Source organism: Osmerus mordax, chromosome 13 (genome assembly GCF_038355195.1).
Source record: "Osmerus mordax isolate fOsmMor3 chromosome 13, fOsmMor3.pri, whole genome shotgun sequence".
Taxonomy (NCBI): Eukaryota; Metazoa; Chordata; class Actinopteri; order Osmeriformes; family Osmeridae; genus Osmerus; species Osmerus mordax.
This window is the reverse complement of record NC_090062.1, coordinates 7,936,571-7,962,100: the sequence shown is the minus strand read 5'-3', so window position 1 is coordinate 7,962,100 and position 25,530 is coordinate 7,936,571. Positions and strand designations below refer to the sequence as shown.

The window sequence follows — 25,530 nt, the reverse complement described above, 5'->3', positions numbered from 1 at the left end:
TTGCCGTTTAAGTAGGCTACTTGCAATTAATTTAAAGTTGTGGATGAAACAAAACAACAATCCACAGATTCTCTGATATATGTATTTTCATACACTCAGATTTCTAAATATTAATGCACACAATATAACATGGGTATTGTGCAACTTTAATTTCAGTGTTTTGTCCGTGTTTACATCAATTGCCTAATCACATATGTCGCTACAAACCGCTGTTCGATTACACCGGCAGACACCGGTATGAATGTGACTACTATATTGTGGGGTTATTTAATTACTATGATCATGAAATTTGGAGTAGGCTATTTTGAAGGTATTTTACAGTTACGTAGGAATACATGTCAACAAAATGTTAATGAGTAAAAATATTGCCACGTTGAGGCTTATTCTTTTGTCACGGTCAAGATTGGAATTTAGTGTTACGAACTTTAAAACAGACTAAAAGGCAGTCATGCGAAAATTACGAATTTGTAACTCATAATACCTTATTTCTAAGAATCAAGTTAATGTATAAATAATTTAAGACGGCCCCTAAATGACGCAGACGATAGACACTCCCACGCGTGCGCACAAAGTCGCTGTCTGCGCTATCAACAGACACCAGCTAGCAAGGAGGCACATCTGTCATTTTGTTTACTTCCAAGGGAAAACACGGTCAGAACAATGTCGGAATTTGACAACAACCCTTTCGTAGATCCAATGGATGTCAACCCTTTCCAGGTGAGTAACGAATGTATGCTTGTAACTGGCATGTAGCCTACTTCATTTTATTTGTTCCCGTTCCAAGGCTGTAAAAAGATATGCCGCAACAGAAACCTGTTTGGTTGGTTGCTGGGTTGAGCCACAAGGCTACTTCCGTGTTCAAAATTGACAACGTAGTGTGATTGATACATTATCAACCAGTCATATACAGGGAAATTTGTGTACCAAGACATGACACGTGTAGTCTGTGGAAAGGCCTTACCTAAAACAGGTAGGCCTGCAGGTAAACGTCAACCACATTAAATAAAAGAGATAAGTGGTTTAATATTTTGTCTAAATAGTTCAGAGTTTGCATCTTTGTGTCGAACTTTCGAGGTGTTTTTTCCCCCCGAGATGAATGTTAATGTTGCATTTTGTCAAATTACAGTGACAAAGACGGTTCAGTAGGCAAGTAATGTTTGTGTCTTCTGTCATCCAGGATGCCTCAGTCACAGAAGTCACAACTGGTGGGATTGAACATGTTGAAGAATTCAACCCCTTTTCATCTAATGCAATGGTACGATTTGTCATGTAGTAGTAGGCATGTGTTCTACACGTACATTCAACATTAGTTCACTAATCTTAACTGCCGTTTTCATTTCATAGTATGTCATGGCAGAACTGTGTTTTGGTATCTGTCTTTCAGGGGAGCCAGTCAGGCACCACTATCCCCATCTCTGCTGCCTCCTCTCAACCAGCAGTTTTGCAAGCATCAGTGGAACCTAGTCCGCAGGTGAGTGTTGCCAATCTATGAAAATAACCAGTGAGACTATCTATTTGCCCACCTTTAATTTATTAGTCATTATAATCCCACACATTCACAGTTGGAGTTTCTTATGCCTCAGTTAATCCAAGGACAACCATTGGAATTTCAAATAGAAAAGTTTAAGATGGCACTGTTTTTTCATTGAAGTTCTATTTTTCTAAATATTGAGACACTTTCAGGTAAAAAGTATAAAATATAAAATCTTCCAACTAGCATCCATCTTCAGTATTCCACACTTGCCCATTTTGTAGATAAAATATATTAGACAATATAATTAGGTAAAAAGCGAATTAGGTACGAAAGCAAAGATGTGGCCGTTAATCAATATCCGTTTCATGTGGCCCACCAGGCTACGGCTGCTGCAGCTCAGGCCAACCTGATCAGGCAGCAGGAGGAGCTGGAGAGGAAAGCAGCCGAACTGGATCGCAAAGAACAGGAGCTGCAGAACAGGAGCCAAGGAGGATCAGCAGGTGATCCCGCGCTAGGTTTACCTTTCTGGTCAGGTTTAGGAGAGATCAGAGTACTGCACATGTTTGTTATCAGTTAACGGATTACAGTTATATTTCTATCTTTGGCAGTCAAAGAAAACAATTGGCCACCACTTCCGAAGTTTTTCCCTTTGAAGCCCTGCTTCTACCAAGATTTCAATGAGGACATCCCTGAGGAATACCAGAAGATTTGCAAGAGAATGTACTACCTATGGATGTGTATGTACACTGTGATTGGTTAACCTAAAGTTGAACTGGGCCTTTTAGCTGTAACTCAGGCTTTTGTGTGACAGGCTGGTTTCTATGTGAGAAAAATATTTCTGTCATTCTTGTTTAGGCATTTGTAAAGTTTACAATTTACATAGTGTAGATGTAGAACTTAATGCATAGCTTAGCCATGTTCCATGGACTAACCACACTGGTTGTGTTATGCTAATATGACCCCAATCAACATTCCAGCCCTCTCCAATACCACTTTCTGCTTAATGACCCAAACATAAATGTCTTGTCTTTCCAGTTCACAGTGTCACCCTCTTCCTCAATGTGTTGGCCTGCCTGGCCTATTTTACCACTGACCCGGGGAAGGGGGTGGACTTTGGTTTGTCCATCCTTTGGTTTATCCTCTTCACCCCCGTCTCGCTCATCTGTTGGTACAGGCCAGTTTACAAAGCCTTCAGGCAAGTGCTTTTCTGGTCTTGCGCCAAACAAGTTTTTGTTCTTGTTTTTATTTTTGTATTTTATTTCAGCTGTTTGCTATTTTAGACAGCATTATGGCTTCAGTGCAAGTGGCATATCAAGAAAGGAGGATTTCAAAGTCATATTTCATTTTTCTCTTTCTCTCCACAGGTCGGATAGTTCCTTCAGCTTTTTTTTCTTCTTCTTCGTCTTTTTCTTCCAAGTGGCGGTTTACATAATCCAAAGTGTGGGGATCCCCAGTTGGGGAAACAGGTCAGGAAGTGTGTGTGTGAGAAAGGGAGAGAAGGCAAGCACTCCATGGGTTTTAAACAATATGTAAAACAATTCTAAAATCGTACTCTACACAGTGTGTGTGTGTGTGTGTGTGTGTGTGTGTGTGTGTGTGTGTGTGTGTGCGTTGCGTGCGTGCATATATAAAGGCACATGTCCAAATGCTTATATTGAATTGTCTGTGTACGTTAGTGCATGTGTAGGTTTACGTATTGTAAGTGTGTGGGTTTTTTCTCTTCTCATCTTGTTGGGTGTATGTGAGTGTGCACACATCCTGTCCTGCATCTCCTCTCTTGCCATCTCTTTGACAGATTCCTGCTGAGCCTAACCTGATGGTGTGCTCTTTGTCCTGGGGGTTACTTTGTAAGTGTGTGGCACTCTGTTCAGCTCTCTTTACCTCTCTGGGTTCTCACAACTGTTGGCCTTTTCTCCTCTCTCCTCTCATTATTGGAAACGAACATCGCTATCGTCATTCATATAAGCTTTGCCTACGCTTTACTGTTGGTCATTGGTGTGAACTTGCGAATGTTTGCTCCATTCATATGTATGCTTTTATTTATTTAGATTGATATGCATATACAATACACTGATTATCCTTTGACTGTGTTTCTGATAAATGTCTGGCTGCATATATGTAAATACTGTAAAATCATGTCCTTGTTGTTGTGTGGTTCTCTAGTGGATGGATAGCATCAATCTCCATGATCAGAACTAACGTGGCAGTAGCTGTGGTCATGATGGTAGTGGCGGGCTTCTTCACTGTAAACGCTGTTCTCGCAGTCATCCTGCTGAAAATGGTACAGTATTTTTTGGCTCTTACTAGTTGATGAAATGAAATTGATTTACATAGGGGATGTTCATATTTAGCCAATAAGCACCTTGCGTCACACTTGTGTGGTGAGGCTATACAATGCAATTGTAATATAATAGAAGGCAATATGATACAGGAAGGTGAAGGGGCCATAAACATAGATATCTTCAAGGAATCCTTGAAGAGAAAGAATCTAGGAAACAGTCAAAGTCTGGCTACACTCTAACTCCCTGCTTGGTATTTGCTTTACCCTTCCCTTACACAAGGTCCACTCCAAGTACCGGCGGACAGGGGCCAGCTTCAACAAGGCCCAGCAGGAGTTCTCCCAGGGGGTCTTCACTAATAGCACCTTCCAGAGTGCAGCAGCTGGCGCAGCCTCCTCTGCCGCCCAGGGCGCCTTCCAGAGAAACTAGGCCATCAGACCACCAGAGCCAACTCCAAAGTCTTAGTCTTCCTCGTGAAATTACTTTCTGCTGTGCATTTATTGATACCAGTCTGGTCAGATCCCAATTTCTTTTCCTAGGTCAAATTCCAATACCTTACCATCCCCTCCAAGGTCCAGTTTGTTTATACAAGTGATATTAGAAATAGCAATCTGAATGCATGGCTTGAATGGATTGGTGGATGCATGCAAGTGTCCCATATTGTGTCATATTGTACATCATCAGGTTTGAAAGAAGGGGAGGAGGCTGTACAAGAATTTTGGGACTAATACAGTGACAGAAAACTAGTTAGTGACCTCAGAGAACACTGGACTGACTACTAAATACTCTGGTATCCTAATTTATTAGAGAAATCAAGAAAGTAACGTGTTCTATTTGTTTACCTCTGGCACGTAAAGTCTCCTTTCCTGTCATATCCCTAGAATCTTTATTCTTGATTTTTATTATTATTTTTCAACGATTCAATAATTATTAATGATTGTTAATCAAATCAGGCCAACTAAACACAATTTGAATGGCTCTTCTTGAAATTACCTGTACTAGTTATATTTAACTATATCCAGACGGGTCTGATCCTCAGGACACCTGTTTGGATTTGAGAACTGTACACAAGCAAAACTGTTAGGCCACAGGGAAGGTAGAACCATGTTACTGAAGGAATGTTAATGAAGGAATAACATATAGGATTGTGTAAAGCCCAGTCTTGGACAGGACAGCAAAGGGCTGCCAATTTACTTATTTGCAGTTTCCTCTAATGTTGATTGATGATGGACGTGGTATGACGTTTTTTTGTTACATATTATATTTCTATAATCACGCAGTTGTACAATACGTGTAATTGGAAGAGATACTATAAATGAAGTATGGAAATGGCATTTGTGGATGCCTAAAGGAAGACTTGTAGTTTACCTGACATGACCCACTAAATCTGGGTTTGAGTAACAAGCTTTTAACCGGTGAAGGTTTTTTGCAAACTGATTATTTATCAATCAAATCGCCCATGTCTTTCTGAATATACATAAAGTTTGCATTTGTATCAGTTTAATCTGGTTATATGCATAATTTTATTTTTCTCCATTTGAATCACCTTAGAATTAGTTAACATGGGTGTTGTGGCATTATAGCAATGGATTTTGAATGTATTTAGTGCAGGAATGGGTGTTTGTGTGAATGAGCTGACAGAACAAATTACTAGATCATTTAATAATGATGCATCTGCCTAAAAGGATATCAGATGTAAGGCAACTGTATTGTCTGCAGTGTAGAGTTCAACAAAAATGGCAACGATCAAAATACAACTAGTCTTGACTCAAGTAGCAGCGTAGCAGTTGTATAACCCTGTGTTATTGAATGTACGTTTGCCAGACACTGCTCTTCAAGTAAAGCTGAATACTGTCTCTTTTTATATTCATTGCTATGTGCCTATCTGTTACATCTAGCAGACACTAGCTTATGTGAATTTGCATTTTGTTCACTAAATTGCTGCAATCATGGATGTTACAAATCTTTTCTAACCCAGTGAGAAAAGTATACAAAATATGTACAGTCTGCTTTTTGCGTGTACATTTTGCTGACATCCTTTTTGTTGTGTTTTTCCTAAGATGGTTAGAAATGTACAGGTATGATGTTTTTTCTTTCTCCTAATAATGTAACTGGGTTTACTATACTGTAATTCATGGGAGTAGTTTTTTATTATTGCAATCTGTCTTGTTTCTCTGTACATATTTCTGAAATGTTATAATGCACATTTGACAGAAGGCTTTTAAAATATGTCATAGATTCTGATCTAATAGGGGCTGGCTCTAGTTTTGTTATAGCTCACCCAAAGAGGTCCTTCTAGAACTGACCCTGCGTAACTGCGTAATTTATAGATTTAACGTTACCATCAAGTTCCATGAATTGATTTATCATTGTTCATACTCATAGTTCTTAATACAATTGCAATTCCAGTCCACACATCTGAATGTGAGATTTTTTTGGTGTGTCATTGGACCTTATTTTAACATTTGATGGATGATGCTGGTCAAAATGTCAAGTTTTGTGCACCTTAAGTGCCGGGTACAGATAAATAAAAGTCAGAAACTCCAGAGGGTGCCGTTGTGCTGCTTCTGAGAGTTAGTCATCTGGCGTCCGAGCCGAGAGATGTTACAGTTTCATTAGAACTACTGACGAGGGGAAAGTCACTACGAGTGATCCCTATGGCTGTACGGCGCTAACCCCAGCACAGTACAACAATGAATGGGTCTCGATTTACCTACAACAGATATTGCAACTGAATTGTATATTGGAAGGGGGAGTTAAGGGGCCCCTTCATAAAGTTGAGGGGTCCCGCTGATATTTTCACCGACTACACCTATAGGCTATGACAATGATGCTGTGAGAACATCAGCAGGTGTGCCCATGTCAGGGTGTGCTTCCTGCCTGTCCCTTTGGCATCCTCACATACACGCCAGTTCGTCAATAGGCGACGTTGGAATCAAATTCCTTTATCTTAAAACTGTTTTGACAAAGGTTTTTACAGCCCTGCGGCCCAACGTCTGTTAATGTCTCTCTGGGTTTGGCTAGTAGGTTGTTTTTGTTAATAAATGTGACTCTGATGAGCAATGTTAATTAAAGAGGATGTTGTTATGTTGACTATGAGGTTAGAAATCCTTTATCTATTCTATGTCAGGATGTGGGTGACCACTACATTAGTTACACCCTCCCTCTCCCTGTGACCAAGTCTTCCACCATGCAGACATCATTGTCAGTTGTGTTCTAGAACAACCAGGTGACTATTGGTGAAGGATGAACCACTTCCTGTTTGATATTGTCAAATGATCTAGAGCTACTCATATAAAAAAAAAAAATGACTGACTTAAAATTGGACCAACTATTATGTCCATGAAGACTGCTCCAACTCATACAAAAACAGCTGAAAGTGAGAAAGGAGATCAAACAAGAAGGGAGCGATTCTTTCTCAAAACTACTCACACTCCCCCCCTCCCTTTCCCTCACCCCCTCCTGGTCCTAGCCCTGGAGCGTCTCCGACTGGAGGGGCTGTGTACTGAGAGGGGCCTCCTGGTGTTGCTGCACCAGGGGGCCCGGGACCTGCAGTGGGAGCTCTTCCTGGGGGCCAACTGGATTGACTGGAGGCTGATTGAGATGGGAGGCTTATGTGGGAAGGCTTAATGCTGATCCATTTGAAATGACTAACATCTAACTCTTTGAATGTGTGATTTGAAGTATATTCCACTGGGAAAGAACATGTGTTTAGGGCTCCCTCTATTGTCTAAATGTGCAGTTGCTCCACAAGCTAATTCTATTATTTGAATAATGGATTCCAGAACTGTATAAACTATTTTCTAAAATAACCAAACACCAAAACCCATACAGCTAAACACATACATCTTGGTGTATAATTAGTCTCCTTTTGTTCAATTTCAATAACTTGGACACAACTTTGTGTGTTTCTCATGAACACTACATGCTACATCTTTTATATATTCTCTCATCAAGGGAAGCGACAAGTCATTTTGGATGGATCGAATTGGCCAGGGACCAGGTACACAATTAGGTGCTCTGCTAACTGTCCAGCTACATGCTGTCCATGTGTAAAGCTTTATTTTAGCATTTTCATAGACACTTCTGGACCACCTTGAAAAATGACTTGGATGTTGATCATGAAGTTCACAATTCTACTAATGTGTTTTGGGGATAGCTGTACACTGGGCCACTGAACTGTCACAGCCACAAATAAAAAACAACTGAATACGTTTTCTAGTTTACATGAATGAATGAAAGAAAGACAAGGGATCCAGGCAGAGGAGTCAGGATGTGGTGGATGGGTGCTACAGTCTCAACTGGGCTATCTGGAGCTTTACCGATTCTATCAAGGAGGGGGTGAGACTCAGGCATGGAATTACAAGTGACAAGTAGTAGCTAATCAGCTATTGACTGGATTTAAGTGCGTTTAACTGATGGGAAATAGGTGTGTAATATCCAAAACTATTTTCCCCAAAGAACGTTTTCCAAAAATATTTTTTTCAGAATGAAATCAATTTAATCATAAATGAACTGTGCTACTTAGGGAGGGAGGGTGTTGGGGTGGGCTAGGGATGGAGGGAGGTCGGTTCTGGGGGAAGGAGGTTCAGAGGGTGCTGGAGTCGTGTGGGGTCTGGTGAAGGAGGTTCAGAGGGTGCTGGAGTCGTGTGGGGTCTGGTGAAGGTTCAGAGGGGGTGACTGGGTCAGCAGGTGGGACTGATGGAAGGGGACGGAACAGAAGACCCGGTCTGAGGCCAGCAGAGGGAGGTCACTTCGAGGGTTGGTGATCACAAACCTGTAGGACACACAACTGTTACCTTCTACAGAACAACCTGTCACCAGCACCTGCACCTCATCATGTTCCTGCTGTTTCATCTGGATTGTGTTTTGTTATGTTCCACTGTGTTCTATTATGTTGTAGTGTGTTCTATTGTCTCCTCTTGGGTTTCTGTTAAGGTGTTGTGGTCCATACCTCTTCGTGAAGCGGTTGGGAGGGTCTACGAGACGGTACAGGCCGAAACACAGGATCTCCAGAGAGTCCAGAGCCTGGACAAACAGATCCTTGTACAACACACACTGCAGAGAGAGAGAGAGAGAGAGAGAGAGAGAGAGGGGCTTTAGGCTGACAGAGAGACAGGTAGAGAGTGTGTGAGCATACGTGTGTTTGTGTGTATGTGTTCTCAGTGTGTGTGTGTGTTCTTAGTGTGTGTGTGTGTTCTCAGTGTGTGTGTGTTCTCAGTGTGTGTGTGTTCTCAATGTTTGTGTGTTCTCAGTGTGTGTGTTCTCAGTGTGTGTGTTCTCAGTGTGTGCGTGTTCTCAGTGTGTGTGTTCTCAGTGTGTGTGTGTTCTCAGTGTGTGTGTTCTCAGTGTGTGCGTGTTCTCAGTGTGTGTGTGTGTATTCTCTCCTTCACCTGTAGGTGACAGAGGGGCTGCTCCTGCAGGGCCAGCTGGGCCAGTTTGGACCTCCGGCGCAGGGCCCAGAGCTGCGGAGTCATGACCCCTCCTTTCAGCTTGTTGTCCCTGACGAGCTGGGCCTCCAGGAGGGGCGTGTCCCCGCCCGTCACCAGAGTTGACACCAGCAAGGGAACGTTGGAGTTGAAGTATGTCTGGACACACACAACACATTCAGCTAGCACCAAGTGCTGTTGTATGAGATAGTGACTCAATCCCTGACTCTAACCCTCACCACAATCCTAATTTGCCAAATAAAATATAAAATGACAGTCTATGAATGTTCAGGTCTGGACTTCCTGGCTTGAGAGTTTTGTAGATCTACTGTGTATGGAGGTAAATGTGTGACTGAACCCTGTGTCCATACATCCAGACTGAACCCTGTGTCCATACATCCAGACTGAACCCTGTGTCCATACATCCAGACTGAACCCTGTGTCCATACATCCAGACTGAACCCTGTGTCCATACAGACTGATGAGGTCATGGGGATGACTGCAGAGGGATGAGTACAGGCACTCAAGCCTCCTGGTGACTCACGGCGGCCATGAGCGAGTCCAGCACGTCCACAGAGAACACCTTGCCTACGGAGAAGTCCTCCGTCAGCGGGAAACTGTCTTCCTCCTCCAGACCGTCCGTGTCATTCATAAGTTTCACGTTCGAGGTGTTACCTGAGGGGTGAGACAGGGTAGGAGGGAGAACAGGGAGGTGAGACAAGGAGGATAGGGAGGTGAGAAAGGGCTTCGGTAGGACAATGACAGCATCGTTCCCGGAGGGAGGAGTGAGAGGCGCAGTACCCAGTTCCGCCAGCAGAGGGACGGAGTGTCCGGTTGTGTTTTGTGGGTCGAGTCCATGGGTGTTGCTGGAGGGGCTGAGTGTGGTTGGGGCCTCGGTCTGCAGGCTGAGGCTGTCGAGTGTGAAGCAGGACAGGAGCGTCTGGGTGTCCTCGGTGGATCCCGTCGAGGTCAGGATCACCGTTCGCGAACAGCGGGTCACCCCCACCGCAAGCAGGTCGTCTAGACACAGAGGAGAGCCCTGGGGTGGAAGGGAAGGGGGGGGGGGGGGGGTGGAGGGGGGTGGAGTAGGGAACAGATGAAGCAACAGAACGTTGAACCAGAACCCCACCACACCCACAACCACACACTCTCGTCCAACCATACACACACTCCCACAACCACACACTCTCATCCAACCACACACACAACCACAAACTCTCATCCCACCACACACACACAAACCCACATTTCTCCCCACAGCCCCCTACACTCACAGGCAGGAAATAGATGTTAGGGAAGTAGTGGATGTCAGGCCACTCCCTCAGGAAGTAGTGTCTGTCCCCCAGGAAGATCACGGTGGGCAGTTCAGGGCTGGTCAGGCTGCTGGCTCTCAGAGGCATCATGAAGGCCCGCAGGCTCTGCAGTCTGGAGCCACGGTCCCCAAACACACAGGCCACCACGTGCTTCTGGAGGGCCAGGGCAATGGCACTGTGTCTGGTCTGGAGGGGGCAGGACACACACACACGCAAGCATGTTGGTGTGAGACTGTGTTTGTGGGAGTGTGTGTGTGTGTGTGCATCCCAGTGTCCCAGTCTCACCAGGGTAACAGCTTCCAGGGAGACAGGGGGACACCAGTGGAACATTCCGGTGGAGTCGAGCGTCACCTGACCCTCCAGCTCCATCTCCTTGGTCCAGTCACCGTTCTCCACGAGATCAGAACTGTTAGACGGAGGAAAGGCAGCACACACACACTCATGACCTCATCATCACACTCATCAACATGTTTCCTATGTTCACCGGCAGTAGAGATGTTGGATCTGGGGCTTAGGTGCCCGAGAGAGAGTAGGAATAGATCCCTTGGATTGATTTATTTCACATGAAATATTCTCACTAACTCATATCATGGTGGACCTCTGTGTGTGTGTGTGTGTGTGTGTGTGTGCGTGTGTGTGTGTGTGTGTGTGTGTGTTTACTTACATGACCGGAAGTACTCCCAGAGATGGGCGTCGTAAATTCATGGCAGAGGTTAGAGAGCCGTCTGGTGGAGAGACACACACGCATGAAAACACACATGCACGCACGCACACGCAAGCATGCGCACACATCCAGACAGATGACAGGAATACATCCGGCAGAAGACGGCGTCAGTGTGACGAGGCCAGACACCAGTTGTGACAAAACTGAGGCAGGCAAGCTGGTGTGAAGCACATCCAGCTTGAGCGTCTCTGTTCCCATGAGCCAGTGGGGTCATCCCTCAGGATGTGTTCTTACCCTCATCAAACTCAGGACACTCGCATGGTCTCATCCTGCACAGTCTTCTAACCCGGCTGTGACACCTCTCACAGTAGATGCTGGCCCTGGAGAACACACACAAACACACACAGGTGGAAATGGAGCCATCTCTCCTCGTGAGCTGACAGGCTTCATGGCTAACAGGATGTGAGTGTGTGAGTCCTGGGGTGAGAGCGGCTCCCAGACTGCCTCTACCTCCTGGCATCGCTTGCATCGCTGGCCACCAGGAAGCCCAGAGTCCCCCGTTTGACTTTGATGCAATCCGGAGGATTCACCAGAACACTAAAGTGAAGGAACAGGAAGGAAGAGAGAGAGTGAGAGAAAAAAAAAGATAAGATAGTTTTTGTTATGTATGATAACATGACGAGACAACCAACGTATCTTTCAAACAGGAAATGACCGGGGTGTAAACGGGAAGTCACACACCTCATCTCGTTGTCTTCGCTGTAGGTTGCTATGCCGATGAGCAGCAGGCCCAGCTTCAGGAAGCAGAGCCTGAAAAACCCAACACACACCACACACACATTCAACTAGCATGTTTCTGTGGGGACAGGACTACAGTTCCCATGATGATTTCAACTCAGGCTGAAGCTGGGCTGCAGTGACTCACTTGCTGGCTTGGGCGAAGGACATGCCTCTAAAAGGCCAGGAGAGGTGCTCTGTGTATATCTCATTGTACATGCCCTCTCTGTAGAAGTTCTTCCACGAGTCTCCCTTCTGCTGCAGGTCACAAACACAGAGAGCTGTTAAGTTGTGTGTGGGCTCGGTGAGCAGCAGATAAATGGGCTCAATAAAGTTGTTTGAATCGTAATCTACAGAGTCTTTGGCCCATGTGTGTGTGTGTGTGTGTGTGTGTGTGTGTGTGTGTGTGTACATGTAGCCATGCGGACTCCTTACTTCCACCTCACTCTGCATTGTGAACAGATTTGCGAGTAAGCTGGACAGTCCTGGCACACGACAACTCTGCGCCATGAACCCCAGCTTCAGCTCCATGGGACACAACGCTGCATCGCCAGAATTCCAGTCCCAGTCCGGAATCTTCTGCACCAGGACCTGGAACACACAGGGACAGCAGCACCTGACACGCTGACACACACACAGACCAGACAGTGTGGGGAGGTATTACCTTGCTGCTGGGCTTCAACATTTGGACGATCACCCTGGTTTTGGGATGATAGGTCTTGACGGTGATCACACTAGAAAGAGACGACACAGGAGACACCGTGTTGATGTGTGGAGAGCTGTGTGTGTGTCTGTTCCTGTGTATTCATGTGTATATGTGTGTGTAGATCTCTGTGTGTGTGAGCATGTCTGTGAGTGTGTGTGCGTACTTCATCAGTGTGTCCGAGTCCTGTGCATCTGGGTCGGCAGCAAAGCGGTCACAGAGGATCACACAGGCGGCCGCGTCGCGCATCTGCCAGGGTTATGAGTGTTAGAGTTAGACACACAGTCTATGGACAGTTAGACTGTCCATTCTCCAACACATTTACACTGCATCATCTCCACTACAATATGGATATTAAATATTGTTCTGATGACAGGACCAGCGAACCAAGAGCAATCAATCATGTCAGTTACCAGTTACTCCTGTGTGTGTGTGTGTGTGTGTGTGTGTGTGTGTGTGTGTGTGTGTGTGTGTGTGTGTGTGTGTGTGTGTGTGTGTGTGTGTGTGTGTGTGTGTGTGTGTGTGAACACAGTTACCTTGACTCTCTCCTGGTCCTGTCTGGTCTTCACCAAGCCCTGATAAAAGTTGATTTGCCCAGAGAGACTCACAAAAAAATCCTCCAGCGTAGCGTCAGGGCAAAAGCTGAGGGAGGGAGAAGGGAGGGGGGGGGGGGGCAGGGAGGAGGGACAGGGACCCAGAGAGGGTGAGACTGAGAATTTAAATATACAACCATGTAGGCCTTTGGATAGACAGACTGCCAGGAATCAGTGGAGGGGAGCAAGACCAACAACTGTTGCATATAAGCCTGAAACTGGAAGTGTTTGGGGGGGTCAGATAAACTGGTGTAGCTGACAGAGACTGTCAGAGCTGTACTCACTCCCCCAGGAAGAGGAGGTCGGTGTTAACCTCTCCCCGGTCGTCATGGAAGAACTCCCTCACAAACGGCTCAATGTTGCTCAGGGAAAGATGTCCACATACGACCACATGCCTGCAACACACACACAGACACACACACACACAGAACATCAGTGTGAGACACAAAAAGAGGGATGTTCTCTGAAGCACATGACAATCTGGAGAGGGAGACTGAATAGGTCGGCCTTGTATTGACAGATGACTTACGATTTCCCCAAGACAACGGAGTATTCCCCATAGAAGCGCTTTCTGTTTGCTAGGATCTCCTTCACCTGGGGAATGAAGCTTGCAAACATCGCCTGTAGATGACACCGTGGATGAGACAGGAACAGACATGATGGAACAGAGAGAGGGAGAGGAAGGGGGCAGGAGGGGAGGGGGGCGTACCAGGTAGATGAAGATGAACACGGTGATTAAAAATTGTCCTGACGCGGTGTACACTAGGACGTCACCATAGCCCACCGTGGACATGGTCACTGTTAGGAAGTACACAAACAGAAAGTATGGACGGCTCGAGGCGTTGGAGTTCTCAAGCCAGGGGTCCCCGGAGCTCTCCACCTACAGCAGGTCAAACCAAGAGGAGAGAAACATCTTCTGATTCTAACTTCAGAAGCTTTTATCTACTAAAACACCAGTCATGTTTATGATTTGGCGTGTTACTTCAATCAAGTCCCTCACCAGATGGATGAGGCCGGCGTAAAAAAACAGGGTTCCCACGAGGACAGCTCCCAGCCGACACAGCTTCACAGATGTTCTGTGGTACCACAGAAGAAGAAGAGGACCAGAAGTTAAGTCTCACGCCAACCTAGAGCAGTTCTATGAGATCCTAACACAAGGTCTTTCGTTCCATCAGTTCCTACTTGCTGGTCAGGATGTTGAGCATCCGCAGGACGGCTGGGAGCTCAAGGATGTAAAGAGCCCGGAGGAACCTGAGGCCTGAGGGAGGGAACATCATGAGAACCAGGGAGGGAGGGAGGGAGGGAGGGAGGGAGGGAGGGAGGGAGGGAGGGAGGGAGGGAGGGAGGGAGGGAGGGAGGGAGGGAGGGAGGGAGGGAGGGAGGGAGGGAGGGAGGGAGGGAGGGAGGGAGGGAGGGAGGGAGGGAGGGAGGGAGGGAGGGAGGGAGGGAGGGAGGGAGGGAGGGAGGGAGGGTCTTACCAAGCCATGCCCGACCAGTGACTACTGTAAAACATGCGGGTGCAACGGTGAAAATGTCTGCGATGGTTTTGTAGTCCAACCACATGACCAGCAGATCCTGGGCAGACAGAAACTGAAGAGAAAATACACAATGTATTCACACTGGATAAACAGGAACTAATAACACACAGAGGCCATCAGAACCTGGGACCTCCTGATCTGCAGTCAAACTCTCGACCACTCAGTTCCACCTAATACATTTTAAATTAAAGATGAAAAGCATTTACGACTATTGGTGTTGTATATCAGAGGAAGTTCTTACCCTTAGCCAAAAGTGTAGAAGGTAAATTATGTCGAAGGCAAGGTCTAACAGGAGCAGGTTATCCAAATTCTCCACGCAGTACTCAATGGGCCTGTCAGGCACACAATCAAACATGAGAGACAAGCTGACTCTTCAGTTCTTCTGGTGACCAGGCAGAGGAGCTCTCCCTGTACTCACCTGGTGGTCAGGGCGAGGTAAATCACAAACGACCCCAGATTTAACACGAACATCAACACGCTCTGGACAGAGAAAAGGTGCTGTTACATTATTATGGTCTGTGTGTGTGTGTGGGGGAGGGGGGGGTGAGTGAGGCTGGGATCCAGCAGGCTTACCAGGAACTGTCCATGTGGGTGTTTGGGCGATACGAGGGTCGATGCATGCACTGTTATACCGTCCTTCAGACTGCTGAAGAATGAACTAGATTGCGGAGCGATGCACTGTTTCATCAACAGAAACACAGCATGGTTTGTGAATAAGATGGGTTTAACACTAGTAGCTTCTGGCACCAGCTCATAATCCCTCCTCCCATCCCTTTAAGACCTCATACTACTCTAGCTCACCTTGCCATTAGTCCTGTGTTGTTTCTGGCTCAAGAATTGGTGCAGTTTGACTGTCGGCTGAGTCCACTTCTTCAAGAGGATGAGTATCACACCTTGCACCAGAGTGACGAGGCAGGAGACGACATAGAGGTCCCATATTTTTGTTCCTCTGTACATACAGTGTTCATATGATATCTCCGGGATGGAGGTTCTAGGCTTATACATAGTATATTTATGATTGAGTTCACGATCTGTGTTGAATTATAAGAAAAAATATACTAGTTAGTTCTGACCAAGCAATTTGATTGGACAGTAAGCATCTCATGAGTGGTGATATTTGGAGATAACATCACTAGGACTTTTCACCATGCAGTCTTTTTGACTGTTTTTTAATTTAGCAATGTAATAACTTTATTGAGAAAAAGTAACAATAGGACCCTGACTTTTCCTAAATGTGTATATTTGACACTAACGTTGTTATTTTTGTAAAAATTACAAAACAGAAAATAATTCTTGAGTAGGCTATTTCTACCTTGAACTGTTATAAAGGTTACATTGACCGAATGCATTTTAGTTGTATACAGTACAGTATGCATTGAAGATAATTAGCACAGATGTGATTCGGTCGGCATTATTAGACAATCAATCATCAATAATAGTAGCCTACTTCAAGTGTGAAGTAGCTCCCTATCTGCTATCTAATGTTAGGTAGCTCATTTGTTCTCAAAGGATGATGGCTAAATATCGTCGCCTACCTTTCGTATCGATGACTTTGCTGAAGACAGTCAGAGCAGATTGCGAATGAATCAAGCTCTTATGTAGTTGTCATCAACTCAAAACAAAAGTAAACAAGTTGTTATCAACTCAAATCAAAACAACAAAAAACAAGTTGTCATCAACCCACTTTAAAACAATATTACATCAAGACAAGTTGTTTCCATCCTGGAAGCGGATTGGCTGACTCCACGTTCTACAGTGCGTATTGTTTTGTTGAAAATTTTGTCGCTAGATCTAGCAACTTCTCAGACTACCCTGGAAACAGTTTTTTCGTCATTTTTGAAAAGTGACTCAAACGCAAAAATGCACGCATTATACAAAAAATATATGTATAAATGCAGTAACCAATATTAATTATGTATGTATTTATAGCCATGATAATTTATTTCAGTATTCATTTATTTTTATATTTATATATTATTTCTATATATATATATAATTTATATATTACCATTTATTTTAGTAGGCCTATTTGTTAATTTTCCTTAAAGCTGCTTCCTATTAGGCTCCAGCTCCCCTGTTAATATGCCTATGCAGCTCTCTCATCCTCTACATCATCATTTAAAGGACAAAAAGCCATGATTGATATAAACAATATGTAGCCTATGATGTCCTTTATTATATTCCCCAGACACCCACCTAACACATTTAAGATGACTTTTTTGATACTGCTATATAGACTAGTATACATTCTTAGTATACATCTTATCATTTATAATTGTATAATTTATTTATAAATTGTAGTTATTGTTTATAGGCCTACATATGTTATTTATGTCTGTATATGTATGTTGTTTTAGTAGGCTACATTTTTGACTGATAGTGGCAGCAAATTGCTGCTTGATGTTTATGAAGTTTATGAAGGTAATTTTCAAATGAAAAAGCCGGGATAGTGTCCAAACAACTATGCACATTTGCATCTGCAGACAGGTGGACCAAGGAATGGACATTATACACAAAGGCATCTCTGCCGTACAGCTATCCAAAATTACTAACAAATGTGGTCACCAAAGTGTGTTTGCATATTTACTATACATAGAGCAGAGCTGTGGACTGACAAAGATGGAAATACCTGTAGATAACAACATGAAGTTGTTATATAAATTACTATCTAAATATGGTTCCAGAACAACAGGGCCTGTATACAAGAGAAATTGTCTGAACTCTGTAGCTTTCCAACAATCTAATTCTCGAAAGGATCGTGGTTTCCTTGCAAACTCTGCTGGTATATACCTACGTATCTGAGTTAGACTTTCTGAAATCCTGTCAACAAGACTAGAGGACAAACAAAACATCAAAAGGCCCCTCAGCCAAATGTTTAGCAATCGTCGCATTACACCTAAACATGCAAGGTGCATGTAATCTAGGGGAAACCGAGTTACCCTACAAACATCTAAATTAGAAAATCCATGAGGTCCTTCATGGTGATGATCCTCATCAGCTCTCTCTGAAAATGATGAGTCAGTCCGTAACATGTAATTATTTAAAGGGAATGTCATTCATCTGTTAATGTAAACACCTGGCTGGGAACGTTTATCAAATCAGTCATAAGCATTGTGAGCCTTTGTGTTTTTTACAAATGCCCTAGCAGGTGTATCACACACAGCAGAAACCAGTTCAAGGAACACTTTTTTCCCACTGAAATCAAAACCTTTATGTAGCTGTTGTAACTCACATGTGAAGTCTCACAAAGATTCTTCAGCTGGATTAGGTTTTTTCCTACCACAAAAAAATGCCTATGACAACAGGTTCCTTCATTGGAACACTTAACAGAAGTCCCAAAATAGGCCATAACTGAATATTTGTGCTTTTACACAGTGGTAACCCATCAATATTAATCTGCAGCTTGAATTTAAAGCCATCAGCAACACTGTGTATATGTTGAATTAAGGTGTTACTAAGCGCTGCCAAGATACCTGTATGATGATACCCACCACATTTTTCTTGGATTTTGTAATTAATTTTAGTTTTGAGGACACTCCTAGCATCTTTTGGCAGTTCTGGGTGGTACACCCTCAACAGGGTAAGGAGGGCTGTGAGCGCTACCAAAGACTGAACTGTTACAGCCCAATTAGCTAAAAGGCTGTCCAAAAGGCTCACATGCTCTTCATCAGCGTCAGCATCAGACTGAAACAATTTATTCTTCTCCCCATTCTATGTCTGTGTGATGTTCATCTTCCACCTGAAGAGTAACTATACACGCGCTAACGGTCTATCCACACATAAAAATTGCTAAAAATATGACATAAAATCTGTCCGTTAGATGCAACCCGTACGCTGTCGCCCCTTGATATTTTAGCCTCTTTTATAAAGGACACTGCCACAACTATTTAGTAGGAGTACACACCAAGAGATTTAGTTTCAGGCAGACAAAACTCAATGTAGATTCTGTAACTGTTAATCTCATACACAATTTGAAAACACCCACTAGTAATTAGATAAAGCGTCGCGTGGTAAAACAGGTGGTTCAGGAGCGCGAGCTTTGGGAATGCGTGAGCGCACGTCGTCAGCGACCAAAACGCTGTTGAGCTTAGAGCTATACACTAAGAAATCACAGTGGACGATTCAATACACGTTTTGGCAGCAACTGAAAGATGGTAAGAACTCGTAGATGTCGATTTGTGTGGTCGATTAGGTTGCTATACTAAGCCCAGGAGTGTTATAATCAGTTTTTTGAATTGTATTTGTCAAGGTTTCCAAATATAAGAGACACGGCCATACATGTTTTTCATCATACTGTTGGTCCAATTTGTCACAGGATATTCCAAGACTGTAAAGAAGAAAAAGTCAAACTGAATGGATGAACCATCCCAGCTACAGCAGGAAGAATTGCAGATATGGCCCTTTTCAAGCAACAGAAAGTGGAAGATTTTTATGAAATAGGGGAAGAATTGGGAAGGTAAAGAAAATATCTTCAATATTGTTATTGTAAATTGATGAAGGTTTCATGTACTTATTAAACATACTGTAAGTATGAGGCATGAGGCAGGTTTAATGTTATGTTATTATTATAAACCAATTAAAATACAAGTCACATGAATGATAGAACCATATATCCTTAAAGGTCACAAATAGAGTGTTGTGAGATATGTATGTTATGCATCGTAAAAAAAAAGTAGCATGGAGGTGACTGAAAACTAGTGCCCAAAAACACTGCTATGCTTTAATATTTACATCCTCTGCAGTCCATGCTACCACATTTTACAGTTTTCACAGTAACTTTCAACAAGAACGGCAGTCATTTTGTGTAATGTGTCATGCCATCTGCTGTTCGACAAACACTGTCAACATTCTGCTATACACTATCACTATCATACACACACATACACACACACACATACACACACACACATTGTGTGCCTCTGTCTCATTCAATGTAGACTAAGCAACAGGTGGACTGAGGAGGCGGACTGTGTTTAAATATAATGTATTAGTCATTGCGCTCTGTACTTTGAATTAAGAAAAAACAGCCTTTTCTCACTTAGATGCTTACCCACTACATTTTGTGCACGGTGAGTTCTGAACCAAGTGGACTAGATGTCCTTTCTATACTTTTCCAAACATTCTTGCTACTTGAAATATTTGCATACAGTACTGTTGCAGCCCATTTCCAAAGTGAATGTACCCTGCAACCCAGTATGTGGTCTTTTTAAGACACAACTGTGACAGGCACTTCTCACTGTGCTTTTTTTTAGGCGTGTTCTATGTTTAGGGTTGTCTGTATCTACTTTCAGAGCTACTGTGAATGAGGAAGTGGAGTATAACCTTACTCACCCTCGCAATGGACATGAAGAGAAAGCAGATGCAGCCGTAGCTAACTGACCTCTGAATCTGGCCAACTCCATTAAAACAATACTAACCTTGAAATAATGTATAAATGTTCTTGTTTTTATGGATATGCATCAATCAGAAGAACATTGAGTTCCTTAGTTTAATAACTAACTAACTAACCCTAAAATACTTTGTAAATGCCTATTGATCAAAAGTTCTTGTTAATGGATATGTATGCATGAAACCCCAAAACCCCAATGCTTGAGGTCAGACGCCATGCTGGCAGTCCAACATAACTGCTGAATAAGCCCCCCACTAAGAATAGACTAGCTACCTCTCGTCAACATTTTACATTGCAAATTAACTTACCCTCAATTGAGTTAACCTTTTGCATACATAACAAATATACTAAAGGAATACATTTCATTTTACACCAAAAACTAATGATTAGATTTTAATGATACGTGAAATATACACCACAGAGATCCATTCCCAGCTCTTTCCCCTCCATACTCCTTTATGTTTTCCTACTAGAGTTTGTGACATAATTGTGTCTCACTGTGCTTTTCATGGTCACAGTGGACAGTTTGCCATCGTAAAGCAGTGCAGAGAGAAGAGCACAGGCCTAGAATTTGCTGCCAAGTTCATCAAGAAACGGCAGAGCGTGGCAAGCCGACGAGGGGTGAGGAGAGAGGAGATTGAGCGAGAGGTGAACATCTTGCAACAGATCCAGCACCCCAACATTGTCACACTGCACGACGTCTACGAGAACCGCACTGATGTGGTGCTAATCCTGGAGCTGTGAGTGAGATGAGACCTGTCTAGAAGTTGACCTCAGAAGTTGTACAGACTGGACCAAGCGGAGTCAGTCCGACAAACTGTTTATTCATTTTAATTATATTTATGCTATTTACAAATTGTTTTACCATGTTTTTTGTTGATCAACAGCATAGTAGTTTCTTATGTATTTTCCTTTAGTGTTCTTAGCAGTAGTTGGCATATTATGTAGAATTCAGGGACATTATATATCCAGTATATACATTATTTTTTACAGGGTGTCTGGAGGAGAACTATTTGATTTCTTGGCTCAGAAGGAGTCTCTGAGTGAAGAAGAAGCCACACAGTTCATCAGGCAGATCCTGGAAGGTGTCCACTATCTTCACTCTAGAAAGATTGCTCATTTTGATCTGAAGGTCAGTCCCCTGTGAGTGTATGTGTGCATGTTCACAATACGTTATGTGTAGGTGTGGGTGGGGTGTGTATTCTCTGTGTAATTTCCTTTCCTCTATTATTTGTCTATATTGTATTGTACAGATTAATTAAATGGCGTTGTGCAATTCAGTTGATGCTGACATTGAGAAAAGCATACTTTTTCAGTTGTAAAATATTAAATAGGTAAGAGGGTAAAGAAACCAGTAGCTATGCAAATAGTTTTACACTATCAAATGACATTTTTATTCGAGGCCACTTAAAGGAAACATACAAATAGGTCTATAACTTTATGGAGAATCAGATGAAATCAATAATCAAATCTGCACTATAGGAATCAGCATATCTAAAACACGTTAAAACTAGCTAGCAAACTGCATAACAACAGTGCAAAATGGAAGTTGCATGGGCGTAGCCACCAAACTAGCACACTGCTCCTGAAATAAATTGCTGTCAAGTAAAGAACATCTTTCAATAAAGGTGCAGTCCCTGGCAGTGATGACAAAAATGCATGAACTGGACAAATCACAGGAAGACCAGTGAGGAGGCAGACCTTGTACCATAGAGAAATGGGTACAAGATACGGTCTAGGGCACAAAACACCCTTGTGTGAAGGTCAGAGCTCAGTGCAGGTCTGGGTGTAACGTCCTATTGGGCTGATTTCAAAAGCGTTGTCTGGCAGGGGTTTGAGGGAGAAGTAAAGCCAGGCAGAATGTAACATTCAGTAATAATTGTTGGAATGTACTACATACAAAAAAACATAGCTAACAATTGTTAACAATTATCCCACTTTTCATTGTATCTGTAATCGATTAAATGTTTGCTAATATATCTGAAAATGCTTACTCCTTAGTTAACTTGTTTTATTGGGACAAGAGATCAATAAAACATTTGTACAGTGAGTTATGGTTATTTTAGTGTGAACTGTGAACACAGTAATTTACAAAACTGTTAGGATGTCCCCTCCCTAAAAGGCTGTGTGGACTGATTTTCAACAGAGGAAACATAATATTTGGGTGAGGTTTCACAATAAAAAAACAATAGACAATTCAAGTGTCACAGCTATATCCAGTAGTTTAGACATTACTTTCCATTATTACTACTGTTACAGTAAACCTGTGAAAAGGACTATTTGATTTGATTCACTGACAGGATACTGCATTTTCACAGATTTTACAGGGTAGTCTTCTAAACTCAGTCGACTCAGCAGTCATGCTTTTGTGATTCACAGCCTGAGAACATAATGCTGCTTGACAAGCATGTGCCCTTACCAAGGATCAAACTGATCGATTTTGGCCTGGCTCATAAAATTGAAGCGGGGGCTGAGTTCAAGAACATATTTGGCACTCCAGAGTTTGTGGGTAAGTTGAGAAACAATGGTAAAACATATTGCCTACTATGCATTGTTAAATCTGGACAAAGAGAAGGCATACTTGTTGGTTTTAATCATCTTTACTAGCTCCAGAGATTGTTAACTATGAGCCTCTGGGACTGGAAGCAGACATGTGGAGCATAGGTGTCATCACCTACATCCTGTGAGTACACAAATACAAAAGACTAATCTTGAATTTGCTTCAAGAATGGTAATACATGACCGAAGTATCTAAAAAGGATAAACACGGGCAAACAAAATATCAGCCTTTAACTTATACTATACATTTCGTGTTTCAGTCTCAGTGGAGCGTCACCCTTTCTCGGCGAATCTAAACAGGATACATTAGGCAACATCTCTGCAATGAACTATGAGTTTGATGAGGAGTTCTTCTGCCACACTAGTGAACTGGCCAAGAGTTTCATCAGACAGCTTCTGGAAAGGGATAAGAGGTGAGAGTTCATGGGAGAAGAGGAGGGTAGTAAATAGTAAAATAGTATTGCCTAAGTGTATTATTGTTGTATGTTTATTGTTCTCTATTGCTCAATCTTGTTATGAGTAATACTTGTTGCTATGTACTTTTGTTTTGTGTCCTGATGTATGTTAGCATACCGCATTTAGAATCTTAAATCGCTCTGGATAAGAGAGTCTGCTAAATGACTAAATGTAAATGTGAGGGAGTCAGGTGGCTGAGCGGTGAGGGAATCGGGCTAGTAATCCGAAGGTTGCCAGTTCGATTCCCGGTCATGCCAACTGACGTTGTGTCCTTGGGCAAGGCACTTCACCCTACTTGCCTCGGGGGAATGTCCCTGTACTTACTGTAAGTCGCTCTGGATAAGAGCGTCTGCTAAATGACTAAATGTAAATGTAAATGATCAAGAAAAACCTAGTCTCTCTCTGTCTCTCATTGTCTTTCTCTTACTGGTGAGGCAATTTGTTATGGCAGATGGCCTGTATACAATGTTGAGAAAGATGTTCTCAAGCTGTGTCCTCTTGCCCTACCTTGTGTAACACTTCTATACTTTTTTAAGTAAATCTTTGTCTTACAGAAAGAGACTGACTATCCAAGATGCTCTCAACCACCCTTGGATCAAGGTACTTGTAAATATATTATATTTAGGATAAGAAAGGTTTATTGAATTCAGTAAACCATAATCTGCGGCTTCATGCATTGTGTTTTGCATGTTTTATTCCTATTACAATGTTTAACAACTTTGCAAATGGTCTAGTAAAAACAAACACACTTTGGTTGATCTGGTAGGATGAAAATAATACAATTTTTCTAAAAATCATTTGGTTTGTTTGTAGTGATTCACAATAACTGCTTTGAAGTAAACACTTCCACCCTCAGATCATAATAGAGCATGACCCTAAGGATGAAGAAAAAGTGACTGACCTCACCTGGAATGTTTTGCCTCTTCTTGGAAATAGATAAACCAGTTTATACTCACCCAAGTACTTGCATGTGTACAGTGTGTTGCATCAATGCATACATGCTTCTGAGTTGCTCCTGTACGCTGACCATATACTGTATACTCCTCTGTCTCAAGTCCAATGAGCACAAGGAGGAAACCAAGGAAACCAAGGAAACCAAGGCCTGTGTGACGAAGAAACGTGAGCGTCGGCAGTTGAAGACCAAGCGACTGAAGGAGTACACAATTAAGTCTCACTCCAGCATGCCGCCTAACAACACCTACGTCAACTTTGAACGCTTCGCCCAGGTGGTGGAGGACATCGGTCAAATGGAGGGCACCTTCAGCGGCTTGGCGGCAGCCCATGACTGCCTGCAAGAAGACATTGACACCCTGGTATCCATCTACAATGAGAAGGAGGCCTGGTACAAGGAAGAGAGTGAGGGTGTGCGCCACGAGCTCTCTCAAATCCGCTACGAGTTCCGCAAGGTGGAGGCAATGAAGAGGAGCCTGCAAGAAGACATGCAGGCGGTGGACAACAGCCTGGGGGCAATTAGCAACCGCTACCAGGAGAGGAAGAGCCACTTTGATGCCCTCAGGCAGGAGCTGAGTGATGAGCTCAAATGGGTGCAGGATGTGGTGGGGTCCTTTCCCTCTGACGGCAGCGGTGGCGGAGGCTATCCCAACTGTCATTTCTCCACCGTCTTTAATAACGATGTGAATGAGGCCCTGAAGGAGCTGCTGAACAGATCCTGTGGAGGGGACCTGTTGTCTGGGATCAACCTGGACTTCACTGAGGCTGGCCAGCAGAGATGACATGAGGGACACTGTAACTGACCTAAATACAGAGAAAACAGCTAGAACATGATGACATGACGGTTTATGGGCTTTATCTTTGAGGGCTTTAATTGTTACTGTGGTCCTAGTCCTTAATTATATACCTCTATGGTATGTACATTGGATGGTTAAATAACTTGCCGTACATCTTATGACACTTATTTTAAGCATGGCCATTGCTTGGTAGTTCATGCACTGAAATGTGTAGAAGCTAAAAGTTCATTTGATGTTAACAGGAAAAATAACTGATAACGAAGGTGATAATTAAATGTACATCTAATACACTTCTACTTCTCTTGTATTTCTAAATTCATTTGTGTTATTAGTTTTTATCCAATCTTATTCAGTATGTTACCATGTGAACTCTATCACTGCATTCTTTACTATAAATGTTCAGATTAGATTGTTGCTCACATAAAAGTGTTTTGAAGGTATGTTGGTGTGCATCATTCAGGAACAAAGGTCTGTTATCTTCACCTGGTGCATCTGATATCAATTTGAATGGACTCCAATGTGTGGAGTGTCTGGCAGATACACAAGCTACAGATACACTGGCAATACATTTTATTCTGTTTGATATCCAATATGGCACTGGACAATAT

At 43.1% G+C, this 25,530-nt stretch overlaps 3 protein-coding genes across 4 annotated transcripts; 2 read left to right on the top strand and 1 right to left on the bottom strand.

The window, feature by feature from the left end:
- The first annotated feature begins 594 nt into the window (after window positions 1-594).
- On the top strand, window positions 595-6,168 carry scamp2l (secretory carrier membrane protein 2, like). Of its 2 annotated transcripts, none has more exons than XM_067249065.1 (9): window positions 595-717; window positions 1,178-1,255; window positions 1,385-1,471; window positions 1,854-1,974; window positions 2,083-2,211; window positions 2,510-2,669; window positions 2,839-2,940; window positions 3,638-3,755; window positions 4,036-6,168. In XM_067249065.1, exons 1-9 carry the CDS (start codon window positions 661-663, stop codon window positions 4,180-4,182), a joined length of 999 nt encoding a protein of 332 aa, XP_067105166.1. In that variant the 5' UTR covers window positions 595-660; the 3' UTR covers window positions 4,183-6,168. The 2 variants fall into 2 exon arrangements, with proteins under 2 accessions (XP_067105166.1, XP_067105165.1); XM_067249064.1 differs by having other exon boundaries at window positions 596-717; window positions 1,854-1,989; window positions 2,089-2,211.
- Window positions 6,169-8,382: 2,214 nt separating this feature from the next.
- LOC136955605 (calcium-activated potassium channel subunit alpha-1-like) lies at window positions 8,383-15,775 on the bottom strand. Its single transcript, XM_067249330.1, has 26 exons — window positions 15,572-15,775; window positions 15,344-15,448; window positions 15,189-15,250; window positions 15,012-15,102; window positions 14,711-14,822; window positions 14,415-14,490; window positions 14,233-14,308; window positions 13,942-14,112; window positions 13,762-13,853; window positions 13,517-13,627; window positions 13,176-13,281; window positions 12,806-12,888; window positions 12,601-12,670; window positions 12,372-12,527; window positions 12,085-12,194; window positions 11,901-11,969; window positions 11,670-11,756; window positions 11,454-11,539; window positions 11,160-11,220; window positions 10,781-10,901; window positions 10,421-10,681; window positions 9,984-10,221; window positions 9,727-9,857; window positions 9,147-9,341; window positions 8,708-8,811; window positions 8,383-8,530 (listed from the first exon to the last, which is right to left on the bottom strand). The coding sequence occupies exons 1-26, from the start codon at window positions 15,773-15,775 to the stop codon at window positions 8,383-8,385; spliced, it is 3,126 nt and encodes a 1,041-aa protein (XP_067105431.1).
- Window positions 15,776-18,859: 3,084 nt separating this feature from the next.
- Window positions 18,860-25,215, top strand: dapk2a (death-associated protein kinase 2a). Its single transcript, XM_067249021.1, has 9 exons — window positions 18,860-18,924; window positions 19,086-19,226; window positions 20,678-20,899; window positions 21,153-21,291; window positions 22,539-22,668; window positions 22,767-22,842; window positions 22,979-23,131; window positions 23,729-23,774; window positions 24,230-25,215. The coding sequence occupies exons 2-9, from the start codon at window positions 19,165-19,167 to the stop codon at window positions 24,905-24,907; spliced, it is 1,506 nt and encodes a 501-aa protein (XP_067105122.1). The 5' UTR covers window positions 18,860-18,924; window positions 19,086-19,164; the 3' UTR covers window positions 24,908-25,215.
- Window positions 25,216-25,530: the final 315 nt, after the last annotated feature.